The following is a 19,417-nucleotide window of genomic DNA, read 5'->3' as shown; positions in this document are numbered from 1 at the left end:
TTATATAAACAAGGAAAGAGCCTCATGCTTTGTCCACCTGATATCATCTTATTATCGCAACAATCTTTCAAGACACATTACCCATATCACTATTTTTTTCAAAAGGGACATTAATGCTCAACAGCAAATGGAAGAGCTGACTTGGGGCTTTTGCCTCACCAGCCACTTTTTTACTTTTTTTTTTTTTTTTGGTGGAATAGGGGATTGAACTCAGACCCTTGCACTTGCCAGGGAAGCACTTATTCTACTGAGCCATCTCCCCAGCCTCAGCTTACATTTTTAAAAAAACCTTTCTAGGTTGTATTTAAAGTGAAACTGCAGTAGGTCGTTTGTCTCTGGATGTTTGAATCTCAGTCCCTATGTTTTTGCCTCATCCTTCTCTTCTTTCCTATCTTCCCTGTCCTCAACTGCTAACTCATGAAGGAGACTGCGGAGCAGGCCAGGGTGCTGGTGAGTGCAGCACGCTATAGCACCAGTGAGTGCAGACACAGGTACATGGAGCCTAGCTGTCTCCCCTGGGCTGCTGCACGGGGCAGCGGTGAAAGGCACATGAAAGGCAGATGGGGAAGTCACACCTAACCTAAGCACAGTGCTTAGCACATGTAGAGATTTGGCAGGTGTCTCCTAAATTGAATATAATGTTTTGCCATGGAGGAAAAATTTCTTTCAGCTGCGAACAGTGGTAGCTCTATGCCCTTACACAATGAAACAGGCAAAAATTTGAGATTCTGGCTCGATCATTTCAAGACTTATGGTACGGTCATTTAAAGTGGATTTTTTAAAGCACTTTTTGAGTGGCTATAAAATAAATGGCTATGTGTATGGCAGCCTGTTTTAACATTCATTAATTCACCCTTTCCTGAAAGGAACTTAGTGCTGTAAACTGACATTGAGATATGACATCTAAATAGCACTGCCATGCCACACAAATATTAAATCATATTATCTGACAATCCTTGGAGAATGGCCTTGCAATGTTAAGACATGGAAAAATGATGTGAAATCAAATTCAGAGAAATTTGACTTAGATGTCCAACATAAAATGAGCATCTCTCATTAATGTGTGGGATTATGATGGCAAAATGATGTACAATGATGACAGAACATTTCTGTAAAGATGATGGAGGTTAAAAGGAAGAGATTTCACTCTATATTCCAGGGTATGGCCATACATTTATGTATTCTTTGAGCAAAAATTTTTTAAGTTTACTAAGAGGTATGTAGTGGGCAGGGTCTGTAATGAAAAAAACCAACTGGGCACCATAGCACACACCTGTAATCCCAGCATTCTGGGAGGCTGAGTTTGGAAGCCAACAAGTCTGAACTCAGTCTGGGCAGCTTAGAAACTTAGTGAGATTCTGTCTCAAAATAAAATGATAAATGGCTGGGGCTGTAGCTCAATGCAAAAGTCCTGCCTTCAACCCCAGGAAATAAGTGAATGAATGCATGCAGGGGTGGGGTGGGTATGTGAGTTCCTGGGGCCGCTGGGTGATGGGGTGGTAACTGTAATGGAAGCATGAACAAGGCTTCCTCCCCTGAATGGCACTTGCGTTTGGCAGGGAGTATGACAAGAGCTCACTACTGCATGAGTGGCAGGGTTCTGAGAGGATAAGAGGCATTCTGGGAGCAGGTCTTGTGGGAGAAACCTCAGCATGTGTGCACACTGAGAAAGATCCAGTGGGCGGGCTCTGAGGGGGTAAGAAACGCAAACCCTCAGATGGCTCTAGCAAGGGGTAAGAAGTGCAGGCTGGGGTCAGGTAGGAAAGAATCTCTTATAAGGGGATTCAAATAAGGTGAAAAAAGATTAAAAACTGTGTTCCAGGTCTCACACAGAGCAGATGGGCTGGGAGAAATAGCTCTGTAGAATAAGCGCTTGCCTGGCAAGCACAGGGTCCTGGGTTCAAACCCGGTACCAGAAAAAACAAAACAAAAACAAAAATGTTGCCACCATATTCGCAGCTTCTTGTCAGCTTGAAGACTTTTGAAGGGCAGAACTGGGGTTTGTCTTTGTATTCTACAGTGTTCTGCTTGAAATAGGTTGGGATGACCAGACAAATACCAGACTTAGACAAGTTTGAAGCTGTGTGTGTGTGTGTGTGTGTGTGTGTGTGTGTGTGTGTCCTCTCACACCAGCTTGAAGCAAGATTGAGGTGAATATTTTAGAGGCAATAAGACTGCCCAGATCTCCAGCCTGACTAAGGTCATCCTGCTAAAGAAGGGGAGGAGGGGTCCCCAGTGAGCAATAATTTCCCCCTTTTTGTTGTATGGTTCACACAGCTTCCTCAAAGCCCCGGAGTCTGATTCCACCTGAGCCAAGTCTGGGCTGATAGCTGCAGCTAGTGCTTGGATGTGGCCACCTTTGATCAGAGCTCAGCGCGTTCCCACCTTCTCATGTACACACACCATCCCGAGAGGCAGCTGCCACCTTCCTTGTAAGGGCAGCTGGGTAAGGATATAAACGTGCATCTGCTCAGTGGCCCTCAATTTAGGAGTCAGAGCAGCCACAGGCTAATTAAAAATAAACAAAATAAAATGCAACAAGATGGAAAACTCATTGTTTCAAATGACTCATGGCCCAGCATCCTCCAAAATATGTGACTGCAGCCCAAAAATGCTCCTCTCAGGAACTGTCTGCTGCTTACTGGCTTTTCTATGTATCAAGTAGATCAGATGAATACATCACTTCCTCCCAACATCTTTCACACAGGACACAGTTGACTTTCTCTACCTCTCTGCCTTTCCACAGAGTGGCCCCAACTTGCTGCCACCGTCTATATCCTGAAATGTTCTCTCAGGCTATGTCATCGAACCACTTAAGAGGCATGAGCAGCAAGATGACTCAGTGTCCTTGTATTGCCAAAAAGTAGCCTTACAGGTCTCTGTGTAGAGGGTCCTTTCTATTTCTCTGGGAGGCAAAACACTCCAGGTGCAACTAGCAAAGGTCACTTGCAACCTGCAAAGTACAAAGATCCTTCCCTGGAGCCACATGGGGGTCCAGAGAGCCCAGAGTGTCTTCAGGATTCTCTCCCTCAGCTGCTTGAGTTGTGTGTGGCAGTTGTGTGCTTCCACATGGTCTTCCTTCTTTGCAGCTTTCCAGTCTAAGATGTCAAATGCTCCTCCCCCAGGTCAGTCCAAGGAAGCCCCAGTTTCCTGTCTGAACAAAGCCATCTATGACCTGTCACAGAGACTAGGGAATTTTAATTTCTATTCCTTTCAAATGGAAATGAAAGATATTGGGTCGAGTGCTATTGCACTGAGTTATTTAAAACTGGTAGCTTAGTGACTTTCATGAAATGTAAACACACTGCCAAGCACATAGGACATGGTGACTCATGGGTGACTTTCACCTTCACTTCAGCTATGCCAGTGGCCTCCATGGTACTGCAATGGTTTTGCCCTCGTCAGCTGCTTGCATTTATGTGTATGGAAATAGAGGGACTTGGAGAGACAAGCAATGGGCTTTCTGAGGAAAAAAATGTATTCCAAGCATGGTATGAAGTACAAGGAGTATTGTAAGGACCTACAGTGCTCTGAGCTTTCCTGGCTTCCCCAGAGACCTTGGCACATCACTGATCCATGCTCTATAAGGCAGAGCCAAAGCAAGAATGAGATGGAGGGGTTCCCTAGGGACAGGGTCCTGCCAGCTTGGTGAGAGGATGACAGATTCCTGAGCTATAAGAGATATGATAGTTGTTTGGGCTCTTGTTCTGTCCTAGTCCTGCCTCAAGTGGGCCAGGGAACAAGGGGCAGAGCACTCAGGTACGGAAAAGGCCAAGCACACAATATCAGGCAGGCATGCATTGTCATTGGCCGTGCAGAGTCATGTCTTGTTTTCTGTCTCCTTTCTCCCACACCTCTTGCTCCTGACCCTGACCATTCCCAGTTGTCCTTAGAGGAGAATGAGACCAGGCCTATCACTCTTACAGGTTTTCTGTTGCTTTTTTCCCTTTGATTCCTTTCACAAATTTTATTGCCATAAACCACTTCCTGGGGACAAAAATGTTTTTGCTAGACATAAATTTGAATTTAAGGTCCCTCTTGTCTGAGAAATATATAAAGAGGTACTGATGGCAGCATGAAGGATATCTGCTGAGAAAACTAGAGTGAGGTCAAGTAGGCTACATGTCATCAGATGAGGAGGGGATGGGAGGTGGCTGCTGAGGGGAGTTGTGGAATATAAAAAAGAAGAAGCTCATGTGCTTTTGAATATTTGAAGGATAAGGGTTAGAAAAGCTGGATTCTAATATAGGGCAGTCTGGGGCCTAAAACAGAACAAACCACGCCAACAGACCAATGAAACAAGCAAACACACTTCATGCTGAAGAGGTTTTTGGCCAAACAGGACTAGAGAGACATAAAAAGAAGAGAAAAAGTCAGAGCCCTAGTTTCAAAGAAATCAGGGGCAGAAGACTGCTCTCTTCTGATGCATAGGAATCAGCAGTGCCCCAAAGAAAATGCAGCTGTCAGCTTCACACCTCTCCCTACACAGCCATCAATAACCCTTTACTGAAATTGTGTGGAGAACACAAATCAAATCTATTTCTGGGAAAGAGAAGAGGAATGAAATCAGAGATGAAGCTCCCATTGGAGATGGAGCACTGTCCTCTCAGAAGCAAAAACTGCATTTTCTGTGCAGAGCTTTTCTTATGCTTGGCTGATCTTTCCAGAACAATCACCACATGGCAGAAAAGCCAGCTGTCCAGCAGAAGCAAGCACAGCAGGCAGTCCTCACTGTCTGTGTCCAGTTCTGAGTTACACAGAGCCCAAACCTGGCTGAACATCCAAGTCAGAGTTTTGAAAAGGGGTGGTTTACAGACACATCAAATGCAAAAGCTTTTCGCGTGGGGTCAACCTAACTACTGTAGGGTCTAATATTCATAAAGTTAGGATGGACGGGACAAAGCTAAGAGATGTGAACAATGAAGGCAGCCAAGAAGAAAGATGAAGGCAACTTCATCTATGAAGTGACTATGAATAATACAAAGAATGCAAGGTGATGTGTCCAGAATTATGCAGCCATCGAGGCTTCCCGAAGTAATTAGCTATATTTAAATAAATATAGCTCTTACACTCACATCTCCATTGCTTTACAGGAGTGAAGAATACAACTCAGAAGTACTATAACCACCTCAGAATGTACTAAACAATATGTTCCACTAAGCTCTGAGCAACAATATCCGCTTTTGTGATCCCTGTGTTTTCTAGGGCTTTACAGTCTTCCCTTTACTGAAGGTGTTCATTCTTCCAGAAACTCAACTGAAAAGATAATGAAAGAGAATATCATAGGCCTAAATTGCAATCTCATTTTGTTTCAGTCTACTTTCTTTGCAATCACAGCTCTCCCTAGAGTTTCAGAGCTTTCACTTCTACAGAGGGGTCACTTCAGCACACCATACCTTTGATGCCCGGAAAGAGAAGGCTGTGGACTTTGTGTCTGACTTTCCCCGGTCTTGCAGCAGAAGGCCTTGGTCCTCTGTCAGAGCCAGGTAGTGGCCTGTGGTGAGGTGCCGCAGTCGGAAAGCCTGGCCCCATCGGATGTGACTGCCACTCCAGCTGGGCAGATGACACGGACAAGAAGCAGAAGAATTCCTTTTCATTATTTAACATGTGGTTTTGTACACAAACCAGCAGACCTAAACCAGCCTTCTGACTTGGACTAGGACTCTGTGTCTTTGTGTGCGACTCAACACAGTGCTCTCCACTGACTCCCCTGAAAGATCTGAAAAGCAACATGAACCTGAGGACAGGACAATTGTTTAATAGAACCAGAATTGCCAAGTTTCTGATGCAAAAGTCACAAAATGGGTAGGTTTATTTGTTTGCTTTTTGAGATCAGGACTCACTGTAACACACGCTGGCCTGAAATGCTCCTGGCTCAGCCTTCCAAATGCTGTGATTATAGGCATGTCTTACCATGCTTAGCAGGAATATTGCTGTTTAAGGAAAACTCTTTATGAAGAATCCTATTTTCTAGAGAAATACCAAAAAGTGACCTGTGCAGTTCACCCTCCCTAGGAAGAGGAAGGTAATAAGCAAGTATAATAAGTAAGGAAATGTTGTGTTACGTGAGGAGATAAATCTTATTAAAAGATAAAAGTAGAATAAGATCACAATAAGGGAAACCCAGGTTGAATGTTAATCTTTTCATGGTCCTTGACCAAAAAGGTTAGCATTCAACAAAAGTTATGGTAACTAGTATAGGAGAAATTATTCTGTGAATAATTTCTGTGAATAACCAGTAACTCAAAATTTATCTTCCAACTTAGAAGAGATATTTTAAAGATATACATGTCCAATTTTAACATCACTTACCACTTTGACCCTTTGGGGCATCAGTAACGTTGATTAAAGAATTTAATTCTCCACATTAAGGTCTCTGTGGGCAATGAGCTAATGATCATAACTAGAACTACCTGTGTGTGCCTAGTCTGGCTTGTCGAAAGTCCATGAAGCGGAAAGAAAGGTCTAATAGCCTGAGAAAAGGGTTTTATTTACAATTTTACCATTTTATTTTTTAACAGGACTAGGAAGGGAATATAAATACCCCAAACCAGTGAACAAATGGGGGCTCTGTATAAATGGTCTTCATTTTATACTCCAAATATATATGGCTTCTGTCAATTACATCTGAATCAGTACTATTTAAATCAGTTTCCAAATAGTGTTTTAGTTAAAAAAATTAAATGAGGTGATATATATATATATATATGGAGTATAAAAGAGGTTTAATATTTTCCACCCATCTCTGGTAGATTATCTCAAGACCTCCTTAGGAGCATATATGCCTCATGAAAAAAGGCCTTAAATATGTGGTCAGGGAAACATTGAACTGAATGCTAAAGAGAAAGGCAGAGATGAAAATCCAGGTCATGGCACTAAACCTTCCTCGTCCCAAGCAGTGAGCTTTAGCATAACCTCCTATGACCTCTGGAAAATAAAGGTGCAGCATCCACATGGGCCACCCACCAGTGGTTTAGAGTTTGAGGGACATGCTTAGCTCTCATGAGCTATTCTTCTAATCCACTTCCTAGTCCTTTCACCTAAACATATTATGATCTCTGAAAAGTTCTGATAAATACCCCTTGTTCATAGGTGCAGTTCCACTGCCATCACGACTATCTGTCTCTGTCCTTAAGGCTAACTTATTACTGGAGCCAACACTTCCACTGACAGAAGGGGGAAGACTGTCTGGGATCCCCAGAATTTGCCTTAAAAAACAAATAGCAAAAGAAATTTGATAGCTTCCAGTAGCCAGGTATGAGCCTTCCTTTTATTACTCAGGCACTGAGGGTGCAGCTCAGCCATTAGGTTCAGAGTCAAAACCGTGGTCTTGGAAATCACTTACCAAGGACTTTTGAGAGTTTGTCAGGTGACGGAGAGCAAATGAAGTATTTAGGAGAATGGATTCTACTAGCAAAGCAAGCAATCTTGAAAAAAGCAACACGCAGGCCTTCCCTTACCTTATCCGAAGGGGTTCCACTCTCCACAGGGACCTGGCTCTCCTCCCAGCTCCCCCGGCTTCATAGAATATTCTCCTGGGGGCAGAGTTGGAGATCAGCACGAGGTGAGGGACAGCTCCCCGCACAGCCTGCTGAACGCCTTTGTGCTGACCCTCACAGTCAAACAAAGCCAGTCTTGCTGTCTCGAGAGGGGAGGGTATGATTCACCATTTACATACGGTCAGTCACCAGGTGCACAATAAAACTGGGCCAGCGAACATCTCCACATCTATGTGTGGGGTCAAAATAGCCCATCACACATGTCAGGTCCCCAACATAGAGTGCTCCAAGTACTTCAGGTTAAGCTCCTTGATTTGATTTTAAGTCTTTTATAAATGGCTTTACACTTTTAAAACACATCTGTAGAATAGTGTGAGCTCACTGCCATTGCTTCTGGGAGCTCGGGACACAGCCAGACGTATGCTCAGTTGTACAGTGTTCATGATTTTATTATTGCGCTATTGCTTTCTCTCTTGCATTGAGGTTGGTTATCTTTCTTTTTTTGTTTTTGGTGCCTAGGACCTAACCCAGGGCTTCCAGCTTACTAGGCAAGCATTCTACCATTGAGCCACATTCCCAGCCCCAAGCATTGGTTATCTTTTATTGCATTTATAAATATTTTTAAATTTTGTAATGGCTTTAGATTTGCAATCAACTATAAAGGCAGTTATGATCTCTTTGTTGTCTTGTTCAGTTTCCCCTGATGTATTCATTACCATATTTGTCAAAACTGAGAAAAAAACTTTGGATGTCATTACTAGTTAACCTCAAGATGTTATTTAAATTCCTTCTAAATTTTTCTCTTAATTTTTCCCATTCCGGAAGCATATTTAGGGCAGCACACTGTATTCAGCTGTTATGTCTCACCTGTTTCTTCTAATCTCTTGCGGGTCTCAGCCTTTGCTTAAGTTTTGGAAGTTTTAAAAATTATTGGGTAGATACTTAGTAAAATATCCCTCAATTTGGGTTGGCCTGATGTTCCTCTAGTCTTTGGCAAAACCTGTTTTTATTTTTTAAATTTTAAAACATTATTTATTTATTTATTGCAGTGTCTTGCTATGCAGCTCAGACTCATAGAAAACCTCTTGGCTCAGCCTCTCCAGAGCTGAGATTACAGGTGTGTGCCACCACACCTGCTTTCGGTGGCTGGCGTGGAGCACCCAGGGTTCCAGAGCCAGCACAACATGCAGTACCGGGAATCAAACCTGGGTCCTCACACTTGCCAGGCAGGTGCTTAAACCACTGAGCCATCCCCCCAAGCCTTGGAGTCTGTTTTTAAATCTGTTATACTGCAGCCGAAACAATTTAGATCCCAATTTTTGCCAAAATGGACTATCATAATTTAAGAGCACATCTCAAAAACAGTGACCCACATTAACTGGAATCCTACACCTAGCCACTTACCGTAGCCTAAGACTTCTGATCAGGACTGATCATTTCACTGCATTTAAGTTCACTAATGTAAAAGTCCTTCTCTACCTTAAAGTATTTGTTTATGTAGCTACTGAATCACTCTAGCCCCAGAATAAACTCGATTCAGATTTTGGAAACAATAGGTAAGTATTAGAGATAAAAAGAACTGTGTACTTTCCCCTTTGGAGTAATAGCATGAATTGGTTCAAAATATGAGCTTAGACCTAAATTTGCATCTGTTAACTCTGTGATTTCGGGCAGGTTTCCTTCCACTTGCTGTGCCTCAGTTTTCACATCTGTAAAAGGGGCTTAATGAGGGTACTTGCATTCTAGGATGACTATAAAGGCTCAGTATATTTTTTAAAAAGTAATTGATGTGTACAAGTATATTCATGGATGTACAAACTACTATAAATGATAGGCTTATGCAAATTTTGTATAAAACTGACATTTATAAACAGAAAAACACACTAGTGGCACAAAAATATAATGAAAAAGTATATTAACAGTGGTAATTTCTGGAAGGTGCCATTATAGAGCACATTTCTCAATTTCTGAATGCATATGTAATGAGGAGGTACTTAGTCATTATTAGGAAAGAAAAGTTTTTATTACTTTGGAGCTCTGAAACCCCAGCTGTCTCTGTACCTGGCCTGGAATGAAAATGATTTTGCAGTGACTGAGCCACTTGGAGGCATCTGCTGAGTTTTGCCCTGGGGCCTCTTGCTCTTCAGTGCAGGAAAGAAGCCCCTTCAGATGGAGGCGAAGCGGCTCAGCCCAGCTAGTGGTAAGACTGCAAGCAGCTGGCCCTGGAGGACTCCAGACCCCTGATATCTGAAGGAGTCTTAGATGTTCATTTTTCCTTCTGGGGACACCTTCACAGATTGATGTGTTTAATCTCACAAGGTTACTAAGGTTGAAACAACTTGTTCCTGTTCCTTAAAATAATTCCAAGGAGAGGAGTAGAGTGGGTGGTAAGCTGAGGTGCTTCTGAAAGCTTGGCTGACAGATCAGCCTTAGCTTCAATAGGTTCAGTGATGAGCCCAGGGCGTTTGACATGGCAGAGGCACAGGCAAGGGTCAGGGCTGAGAATGTGAGCTTGGTGGTTCGGGGTTTCCACTGTGGGACAGTGTTTCCACCAGGTCTGGCTGCTTGCGTGGTGCACGGGGGATAGAACCAGGGTCCCTGGTTAGGCGAGCCTCCAGGCACGTTCTCATTCCCCATTCCCTCTTGCACTCCTAACGTCAGCACTCCTGCTGATCCTTGGCCCCTAGATTTTCTGACACTGGAGGACCATGAAGAGGCCTCTCATTCACCTCACCTACACATCCAGGGCCATCAAGGCTTCCTGCTTTGATGGTGACTCCAGCTGATATACAGCAGCCAGGTTCCCATGGATCTAACAATAGCTATTTACTGGCCTCAATTGCAACTCCTTGCTTCCTTAAAAAAGCCCTAACATTTTCCCCCCATAATTTTATTGAGAAACAAATAGCAATGAGACAATTTCAAACCAAATTGGTAGGACAGTTTCAATAATTAACACATTGCATACATTCTTCCTAGTGGTTAATTGCTGTACAAGATGCAGACATGATATCCTATTTACAAACACCATTAGAACAAATCCCTCTATTCATTAAGAGAATGTAACTATATATCTATCCTAACCACTTTGAATACACAGATACCAAATGGACATTCATCTGTGTCCCCTTTTTTTGTTTAGTTCTGCTATTTGAATATTATAGGTGTGTTAACTCAGCAAAATATTCTAAAAGAGTCCAGTAGTCCATAATAGTATTGGGTCTTCCGCTTGACTGGCAATGTCAGAAATTGTTGACCTGAGTCCCCTACAGCTCAATATAACACCATGGAAAAAGCCCTAACATTTTTTTATGAGAGTTTCATTTTCTAAAACACAAATGAGAACCTGCAGAGTCCTAAGCACAGGCAGGCTCTGCTCTCTCTTACCTCACACGTGTCTGCATCCCATGAGCCCACTTGGGACCTGTTCTCTGTCTACCTCACCCACTCTACTCCTCCACACTAACACTTGTGTGACCATTCCTCTCAAGCAGCCACACTGGTGGCTGCTCTGGCTGTTTCCAAAGTGGCTTTCATTTGAATGCCAGGGAGGGGGGTGTGTGTGTGTGTGTGTGTGTGTGTGTGTGTTGGGAAGGTGTCTGTATGTAACGTTGAGTACCATAGTTTTTCCAAGTTACTTCCATAATAAGAAGAAAGAACCGCTGAAATTCTAAGCAGTGATGTCGAAACTTTTAATGACAGAAACAGCCTGCTTCTGCTCACGTGCTATAGATCTGCCACTGCTGTGCTAGGGCATTCCATTTTGATGCAGATAACCACAAATTGAAGCACAAAAATTTAGTTTTTGTAGCTACTTGCAAATTTTCCCTTGATGCAACAGAGTAAGATGTAAATGAAGTATTTTGCAGTCTCACTTATGAAAGAAAAGAAAAAAAAATTCTGGCACCTGAATCAGGTCACATGATATTATTTAGGGTAGGGGATGCTTAATTCTATGGGAAATGAGGTCAACCTAACTTCTCTTCTCAAGAGATCACTGGACCAAGTCAGGGAAGCAGGGTTGAATCAATCAGACACCTGAAATAGATTTGTATTTTATGTGTCCCAGGCACTGTTCTAGGTCACATCTGCTCCCCATGAAGGGATACTTCAGAGGAAACAGCAAATTGGAGAGACTTGGAACAATAAGGGGTCCGTATAGCTGAAGGATGGTTTCCATCTCTGGGCTTCTTCAGTACTTTGAAGAAAGAATGAGCTCTGTGAGTGGAGAGCTCTAGCTCCAAGGACCCCACGCAAAACCAGCTGGTGTGTACTTTCACAGAAGTCTGAGCTAGCTGATCACCAAATTGGGAAGATTTGTGAGCTTGTATTTTTGTGAAAGAGATGCAGTAAATATAAGATTCTGAACACAAAAGGACAGGAATGCATTCTTACCAAGTCAGACTTCACTCTTGCCTCAGATTCAGTCCAATCTGGGCCAGGAGTATTGCTGGTGTTTCTACTCTTATACCTACTGCTGCTGCTTCTGCTAGTATAAGAGTATCGGGGAGTAAACCCAGGGCCTTCACACTGGGCCACATTCCCCTTTAAAAACATTTTCTTTCTAAATTTTGAGACAGAGACTTGCTAAGTCACTAAGTCATTCAGGCTGTGCTCAAATTCTCAATGCTCCTGCCTCAGTCTCCCAGTGTTGCTGATACTACAGATGTATCTTGCTACATTCAGCTTTAAAAAAATACATCAGAGTTAATTATATTGTCAATCTTTTATGAATTGTGTTTTTGATGATAATCAGAATACTAAATGATTCTTAAGTACATATTTAGGGCTTGGATTAGCATACTCCATCTCATAGTTTGGAAGTTTTGATAAGCCCCATCAGCAGATCAACTAGAGGACCAGAGAACATGACCTCAGCAGCGCCCTCTTACTGTTGTTCTTGGCATTGTTCGCTGCTGAAACCAACTTCTACCACACACAGACATTAGGCTTCTCCAGTTGGTAACCTAAGTCAGCAAACTGCACCTCATTTACTTAGTGCATGAAAAGGGAAGAAGAGTGCCTTGAATACCTGATCAAGAATTTCTGAAAGCACACAGACTTCCGCAATGATTTCCCTGGTTTCCATCCATACACTAGGTGCTTCGGCTGAGAAATGCTAGTAGAAACCCATACTCAGAAGCAAACTGAAGAGAACAGCTTGTAAGGCATTAGAGGCTTTCTCTCTCTCTCTCTCTCTCTCTCTCTCTCTCCTCTCTCCTCTCTCTCTCTCTCTCTCTCTCTCTCTCTCTTTCCACAAACAAATGTTGCTGTCTTTCCTACTTTACACACTGGAACTAAAAGGTGAATTAATTGAGCAAAATGAACAGAATTTATCTGTGGTCAAACATACAAATGCAAACCCTAGTTTGAGTGCCCTGCGATAGCTAAGGAAAGGATGGCGCCGCAGGCTTACCTGTGCTGGGGGTCGTTCTGGTCTGTGGATGGTATTGTCAAACACTCATCATGACCGTGAAAAAGACGTACCACGTGCCCACCAAGTAGATAGCCTACAAAAGAATGATATTCTACCATGAGCTAATGTGGAGCTTAAAGAGCACATTATATCTGTAAAATGTATGTCTATGCAGGTCTGGGCCAGTTAGAAAAAACATGAAGAGAGATATAGTTGGGAAATTATGAATTCCATCAGCTCAGGTATTAAGCAGAAAAGAAAGCCGAGACCATTTTAACCCTGAAAGTTAAATAGACACGCTTGCAGAAGTGAACAAATCCAGCATCAAAAGGTAAGGTGAAAATAGTGTTTCAATTGATACCATTTTCTTTAAAAGAATAAAGAAAGATAGTTACATTGCTGCTGTTAGGAAGATAAGGATTTTCAGTTGCTTAGGATGTAGGACACCAATGCCAATTTCCAGCTAAGTTCCTACAACCTCACTGTGTATACTCTGTGATGAAATCTAAATCAAGGTCATAGTCATGAGAAAGAAAAACGGGGTTGAGAAAGTTGGCAGCAAACTGCTGTTCAGAGCTTCTTGAAAGGCTCTTAGTTCAATGAGAAGAATGATTTGTACTAATAGTATTTAGACAAGATATCACGGCTGCATCTTGTACTATGAATAATTACTATGAAGACAACAATGTGCAATGTATTAATTATTGTAACTGTCCTACTAACCTGTTTTGAAACTGTCTCATTGCTATTTCCTTATCAATAAAGTTAATTTTTAAAAAAGAAAGAAAGGAGCTGGCCGTCAGCTACATTTCACAAATGTAGCTCAGGTCTGCAGGCTACTCTTGCAGCAAGCACAAACGGGGAGGCAGAATTTGTCCCTCGCAGCTCTAAGTGGACAAGCAGGGCTGCTGCTTTCCACTGAGGCTGAGCTCTCTGAACGAGGTAATCTTTGTAATCACAGAGCCTAGATTTTGAAAGGAAACAGTGACCATCGAGGACATGATGACCTGCTAGTGTTCAAATAAGTTTTCAGCTTTAATTTAAAACAGCATAGCAGGAGAGGACCCAGTCTAAATTTGCTTCACATGAAGAAATGAGATTTGCTATTCCTCTAACTTAGAAAATGCTCCTGAGTACTCTGTGCTCAGGAGACATGGATTTAATGTGTGCAATGCCTGTGTCACGATTTGTTTTAAGTCACATAATTAGATCATTGAAAGAACTGTCTTAAACTTTTGGGATGCTGAATTAAAACAATAATAATGAGAAGTCACATCAGAGGGAAAAGTGCATCTTGGACAGCGACTGTCAAATACTTCTTCTCTCTCTCCCTTCCCATGCCTTTTTGTCAGCTAGGCAAGGAAAGACTTCATTAAACTGCTTGCCAACATTCAGGAAGTCCCCTCTGCCAATTTTCTACATCTTATTTTGTTAATATTTTCAGCTACATACTTTTCCATTAAAATAATTCATGAGATACTGTAATTTTATTTAGAAAATTAAATACTTCAGCATCGAGCTCCTGCGCAAACTATCCTGATCTTGGGACGGTGAGGCCACATCCCACCGAGTCCACTGTGCACAGCTAGCAGGTTTCTCAGCTGATGGCCTCCTCACACAGCACAGGCTGCTATGTGTGGATGCTCAGGGGCTGCTTTGAGTGAAATCTGGAGCCCTGGTCAGGGAGGAAGCGGCGTGGTGAGACACCAGGGCTTCTGGGGGCAGAAGCAGGTCTCTCCCCGGAGGGCTCAGGAAGGGGCTTTTCTATACAGACGACTGAGGAACCAGGCTGCCAGCCTCTGTCACTGCAGCATGCTCACTGCTGCTTCCATGAGGGCCTTCTGATGTGCTTTGCGAATGTTCCTTAATTAATTTCCACAAGTCCTCTGCTGGGACTGAGAGATAATTTTATCCCTACAGTTAAAATTAAAAATTTCCTGTTGAGACTGAGGCAAAACTTTCTAAGAAAGATTTAAATCTGGAGGATTTTTTACTTCTGATGTGGGAAAGATCGAGACTCCAATTCAGGCTGGTGGGTTAACTAAATTCATAGTAATGCCAGCTACTGTATAAACAGTGCCTGGGGCATTTTAGCAGCGTTTGCTGGACACAGCACCATAAGCCAAGTGAGTAGCTAACCATTAAGTTCCATGGCCCACACCTCAGAAGGCTAGGCACATCTTGCTTTATATAAAAACTTTCCACAAAGTACTGAAAGAGTTAAGAACCTGGCATCTCCCAGTTGTTCACTTTACCTATGATGCCTTCTGAAACTGAAATAGCACCTTGACAACTCTTATTTTTCCACTTCTTTTCAAACATCAGAACAGAGAAGGGCATCCCCACTTTGAAACAACTAGACTTGGGGAAAAATAGGATTAATGCCTATGATATGACTATTTTTAAAAGTTTTGATCTTACTTTAAAGAGCTAGAATAGAATGTAATAACCCCCAGGTCACTGACATAGTATTGCTTTGCTTAGCTGTGGTATCACCTATGATGAGACAAGGCCTGTCTGTTCATTATATAACCTGCAAGGTGTGCTGATTGCCTGCTGCAGAAAGCAGGATATGAGCACAAGTTTGGAAGATATTTCCAAGGAAAAAGTAAAAGGCAGGGAAATTTTCACTTACTTTTGTTTTAAATGGATTTGATTGTTACAGGTTCTCACTATGCAGCCTGGACTCATAGTGATCCTCTTCTTTTCGGCCTCTCCATTGCTAGGATTACAGGTGTACACTACTATACCCAGACACTGGCCAGCTCAGCCTGCCCTGGGGGCAGTGCTGGCGTGGCATGTGGTGCCAGGGATCGAACCCCAGTCCTTGTGCTTGCCTAAGCAGGTGCTTTAGTCTGCTGAGCTATCTCATCAGCCTCTCTCTTACTATTTTTAAATGGTGTTCCATAAAGACAAATAAAGTAATGATTAAGTACGTTTTCATTATAGAGGAAGTTCTTCCCTTGTATGAAGAAAGGCCTAGGGAAAATATAAAAAGGGTAAACTATCTCTTCTAAGATGGAGTTACTAAGGTCTGGGCACTTGTAAGTATAATTAAAAAGGAAAATGAGAGGGAATGACAGACAGAGGGACAGAAAAAAAAGACAGAAAGAAAGTGTATAATCAAATTCTGAGTGCATATGATGCTAAACTAATAGTGGGCTCCACATGATTAAAAAATGAAGCTAGGAATGCTCATGTACCTGAAGTTTTCAAGGCAGCAAATAATCCATGACGACATCACTAAAAAATTTAAGCAAACTACAATCATCCTACTTGTATACCAAGATATTCAGATGGGAGCTGAGAAATATAGAAAATGTCAGTTTGTACAGCACAAGAGAGATTGGCAGGCTCAGGGCTGACAGCACACAGAAAAAGCACACCTTCTTCGATGCTACTTCCTGAGCACGTAGGATGAACATTCCAGAGGGTTTGTATGAAGGAAGCATCCACTTGTATGTTACCGTTGGATATTGAGAGATGCTGCGGCAGAAACAGAATGAAATATTCTTTAAATCACCAGTCCAGTCCCAACAGAGCAGTTCATCTATAATTTCAAGGATCAAATTAAACAGTTTTCCTGTCACTTGGCTTTTTCTACATAGCCCGTGGGAGATTTCTCCGCCCCATGTGGAAGCAGCTTCAAAGAGGGACATTTTATTCTGGGAAGAGGAAGTGTTCAGTTACAGAGGCAGCAGACAAATGTTGACTTTATCCCTCAGCAAGCCATAAAATGTTTAATCTTCATAGGATAAAGAAACTCACAAACGGGAAAAACTACTCCAGCATTTGGACAAGCTAAAGCAAAACCTGCTGACAAGTTTGACTATGAAAAACTACTGCGAAGCTTAAAAACTTCTTTTTGACATTTCTCTCACATGCCCCCCACCAGCCAAGAGCTGTCAGTGCCTCCTGCCTAGCGTGCAGCCTTGCCTGGAAGACATCACCTGCGTCTTCCAACCTCTGCTACACCCACGCAGCAGCATGTCAAATTTTCCTGCTTTCTCCAACAAAAGCTTATTGTCTTGTATTCCACTCTTTCTGGCTTGTTCTCCACTGGGAACAAGCCAAACTTCAATAAATTCATAGTAATGTCAGCTACTGTATAAACAGTGCCCGGGGTGTTCTAGCAGCATTTGCTGGACACAGCACCATAACCCAAGTGAGTAGCTAACCATTAAGTTCCAGGGCCTGCAATCATCTAGGCAGGGATGACAATGTAACTGCCTTGCAAGTGTACTGTGCAAAGGTGCCTGATCCTGCCTGACCTGGAGGGGGTTGGGTCCCCTACCCATACTGGGAGGGATCAGTTGGCTAGTTATCCCTCCAAGGAAAAGTTTCATAAACAGAAGGTACCTGTGTGGGAAGGTACTTACAAGGTATCTTTCAGAGGACACACTGACAAGGATGAGGTCGTCTCCAATTCGCACTTTCTCTCCCTCAGACCGCTGTTTGGAAGCAGGATGTATGGTCCACCAGCAGGCCTCTCCTACACAAAGGCTTCTCGTGTTAGTATTGTTTCCTAGAAGGCAGTGTCCCTGATTCTGTCCTTCATTCTCCTATTCCCTAATGACAATACTTCAAGCACACACACTTTCTCCCAAGATCTCTTGCTTCAGATTTCAATTTCCGTTTACCTACAACCATCTCGATGGCCTCATATACGCTCTTAAATACACCTTTCATTTCCATTTTCCCTAAAGACAAACAGATGGAGTTTGGGGAAGAATACTGGAGGCAGAGATTGTAGAATGCTTTGAGTATTTTTAATGCATATAGAAAAATGCTTTCTCTACAGTCCCTGTCAAATTCTTAGGAATTGATTTCACTGGTCTACTGAGCACTTACACACTCTCTCTTTGCTTCCCACCCTTCATGAAAGAATACTAGATCTAAAACAAATACTAAAATTCTAAAATGCGATATTAAAGGGACTTACAGCATTTATTTATTTAGATTCTGAGAATTTAACCTAGTGCTTCAAACATGCTTTACCTCTCAGATACACACCCAGACTTTTTTTTTTTTTAATTTTGAGACAGAGACTTACTAAATTGCCCAGGTTGGCTTCAAGCTTTTGATCCTCCTGCCTCAGCCTCCAGAGTAGCTGAGATTATAGGCAGATGTCATTACATCCAGGAAAGAGGGTATTACTAAAGGCATAATCCAGTATAAGAACTAAGATAGCATGTAAAATATTTGTAGCAAGAAAAAGAAGTTTACAGGGGGGCTGGGGAGGTGGCTCAGTAGAATAAGCGCTTGCCTGGTGAGTACAGGGGCCTGAGTTCAATCCCCGGTTCCGAAAAAAAAAATCTAAAGAAAAAGAAGTTTACATTCTGGAAAGCAGAAAACTCATAGATGCTTTTAAGCAAAAGAAAGAAAAAAGCCAAGTTCCTGAGTAAGACCAATCCCTGCCGGATTCTTTAGAAACATCTCTGAGACTAGAGGTGAAAGTTACCTGTGAAAACTGCAGCAGATCAGTTGAAAACAGGAAGGCTAGACAAAGGCTTTAAGAGACAGTGAAACTCAGATCCCTTCTCCACCTTATGCAGATGGATGACTTCTTTCTCCATGCTACAGTAGAATTCTAATTAATAAAATGATGTGTCATCAAGAGGCTGGTCTTAGAAATGCCAGACACTGTCAAATAATGAAGTCAAGAGCCTTTCAGAGAAGAGAACAGTTTGCCCTTGATTGCTAACAGCCCAGCTCTTCTCCCTGTGTTGTCACCTCACAGTTTCTAGAATACCAGCCATGAAGTTGAACCACCTGATTCCCACTCTCCAAAATAAAAAAATATTTTTGTTTCAGGGTCTCCTAAGAAATGCCAGGTCACTGTTAGATGACCCCAAACTGAGGCCTAGCAGATGCCATGCCATACCCAGCTTCAACTACCTTGACCTCAATATGCGTGAAGGCCAAGGATGCCCTGGAATCTGAGGAATGTCTCTAACAAGTAGGACAGGAACAGAATAAAAAAATGACAGGTAAGGAAATTGGAGAAAACTAAGATGACAGAGAACAAAAGAACTTCAAAGGCCAGCAAGATAGCTCAGCAGACTAAGTGCCTGCTTTGGTAAGTACAAGGACTAGGGTTTGATCCCTGGTCCTGAATGCTGTGCTGGCCCCTCCCCTGCGGCACACTGACCCAGCAAAGGAGTCTGAGCATGGTAGCACAGGCCTGTGATCCCAGTGCTGGGAAGAATGAAAATATGAGGATCAGTATGAGTCCCACCTGCATAGTGAGACCCTGTACCAATACATAAATGAAAAAAAAAAGAACCTCAAGACAACTTACAATTAATAATGTCACAGAACTAAGCAAAAAGCTACATTCATGAAACAGGTGTGAAAGCATCTCAGAGAAAAAGAAAAATATTATTATTAAAATTTCCCCAATCCTAAAAGCAAAAATTTCCAGATTGAAAGGTCCTATAGAGAGAGCCTCCAGTGTGGGGAAGAACAGGACCTACACCAGGGTTTGTTCCTGGGAAGTTTC

At 42.5% G+C, this 19,417-nt stretch overlaps 1 protein-coding gene across 1 annotated transcript in view; it reads right to left on the bottom strand.

Annotated features, from left to right (window-relative positions):
- The window catches only part of Ryr3 (ryanodine receptor 3), a 622,696-nt gene that overhangs the window by 345,064 nt on the left and 258,215 nt on the right, over positions 1-19,417 (bottom strand). Inside the window, exons 6-10 of the mRNA XM_023703237.1 lie at positions 17,295-17,407; positions 16,302-16,401; positions 12,916-13,009; positions 7,461-7,535; positions 5,397-5,553 (exon numbers count right to left, since the gene is read on the bottom strand). Of these exons, the coding sequence (XP_023559005.1) occupies positions 5,397-5,553; positions 7,461-7,535; positions 12,916-13,009; positions 16,302-16,401; positions 17,295-17,407 (539 nt within the window). The remainder of the gene's footprint in view (positions 1-5,396; positions 5,554-7,460; positions 7,536-12,915; positions 13,010-16,301; positions 16,402-17,294; positions 17,408-19,417) is intronic.

The sequence above is a fragment of the Octodon degus genome, unplaced genomic scaffold (assembly GCF_000260255.1).
Source record: "Octodon degus isolate 3935 unplaced genomic scaffold, OctDeg1.0 scaffold00166, whole genome shotgun sequence".
Taxonomy (NCBI): domain Eukaryota; kingdom Metazoa; phylum Chordata; class Mammalia; order Rodentia; family Octodontidae; genus Octodon; species Octodon degus.
This window is presented reverse-complemented; position numbering and strand designations above follow the sequence as displayed.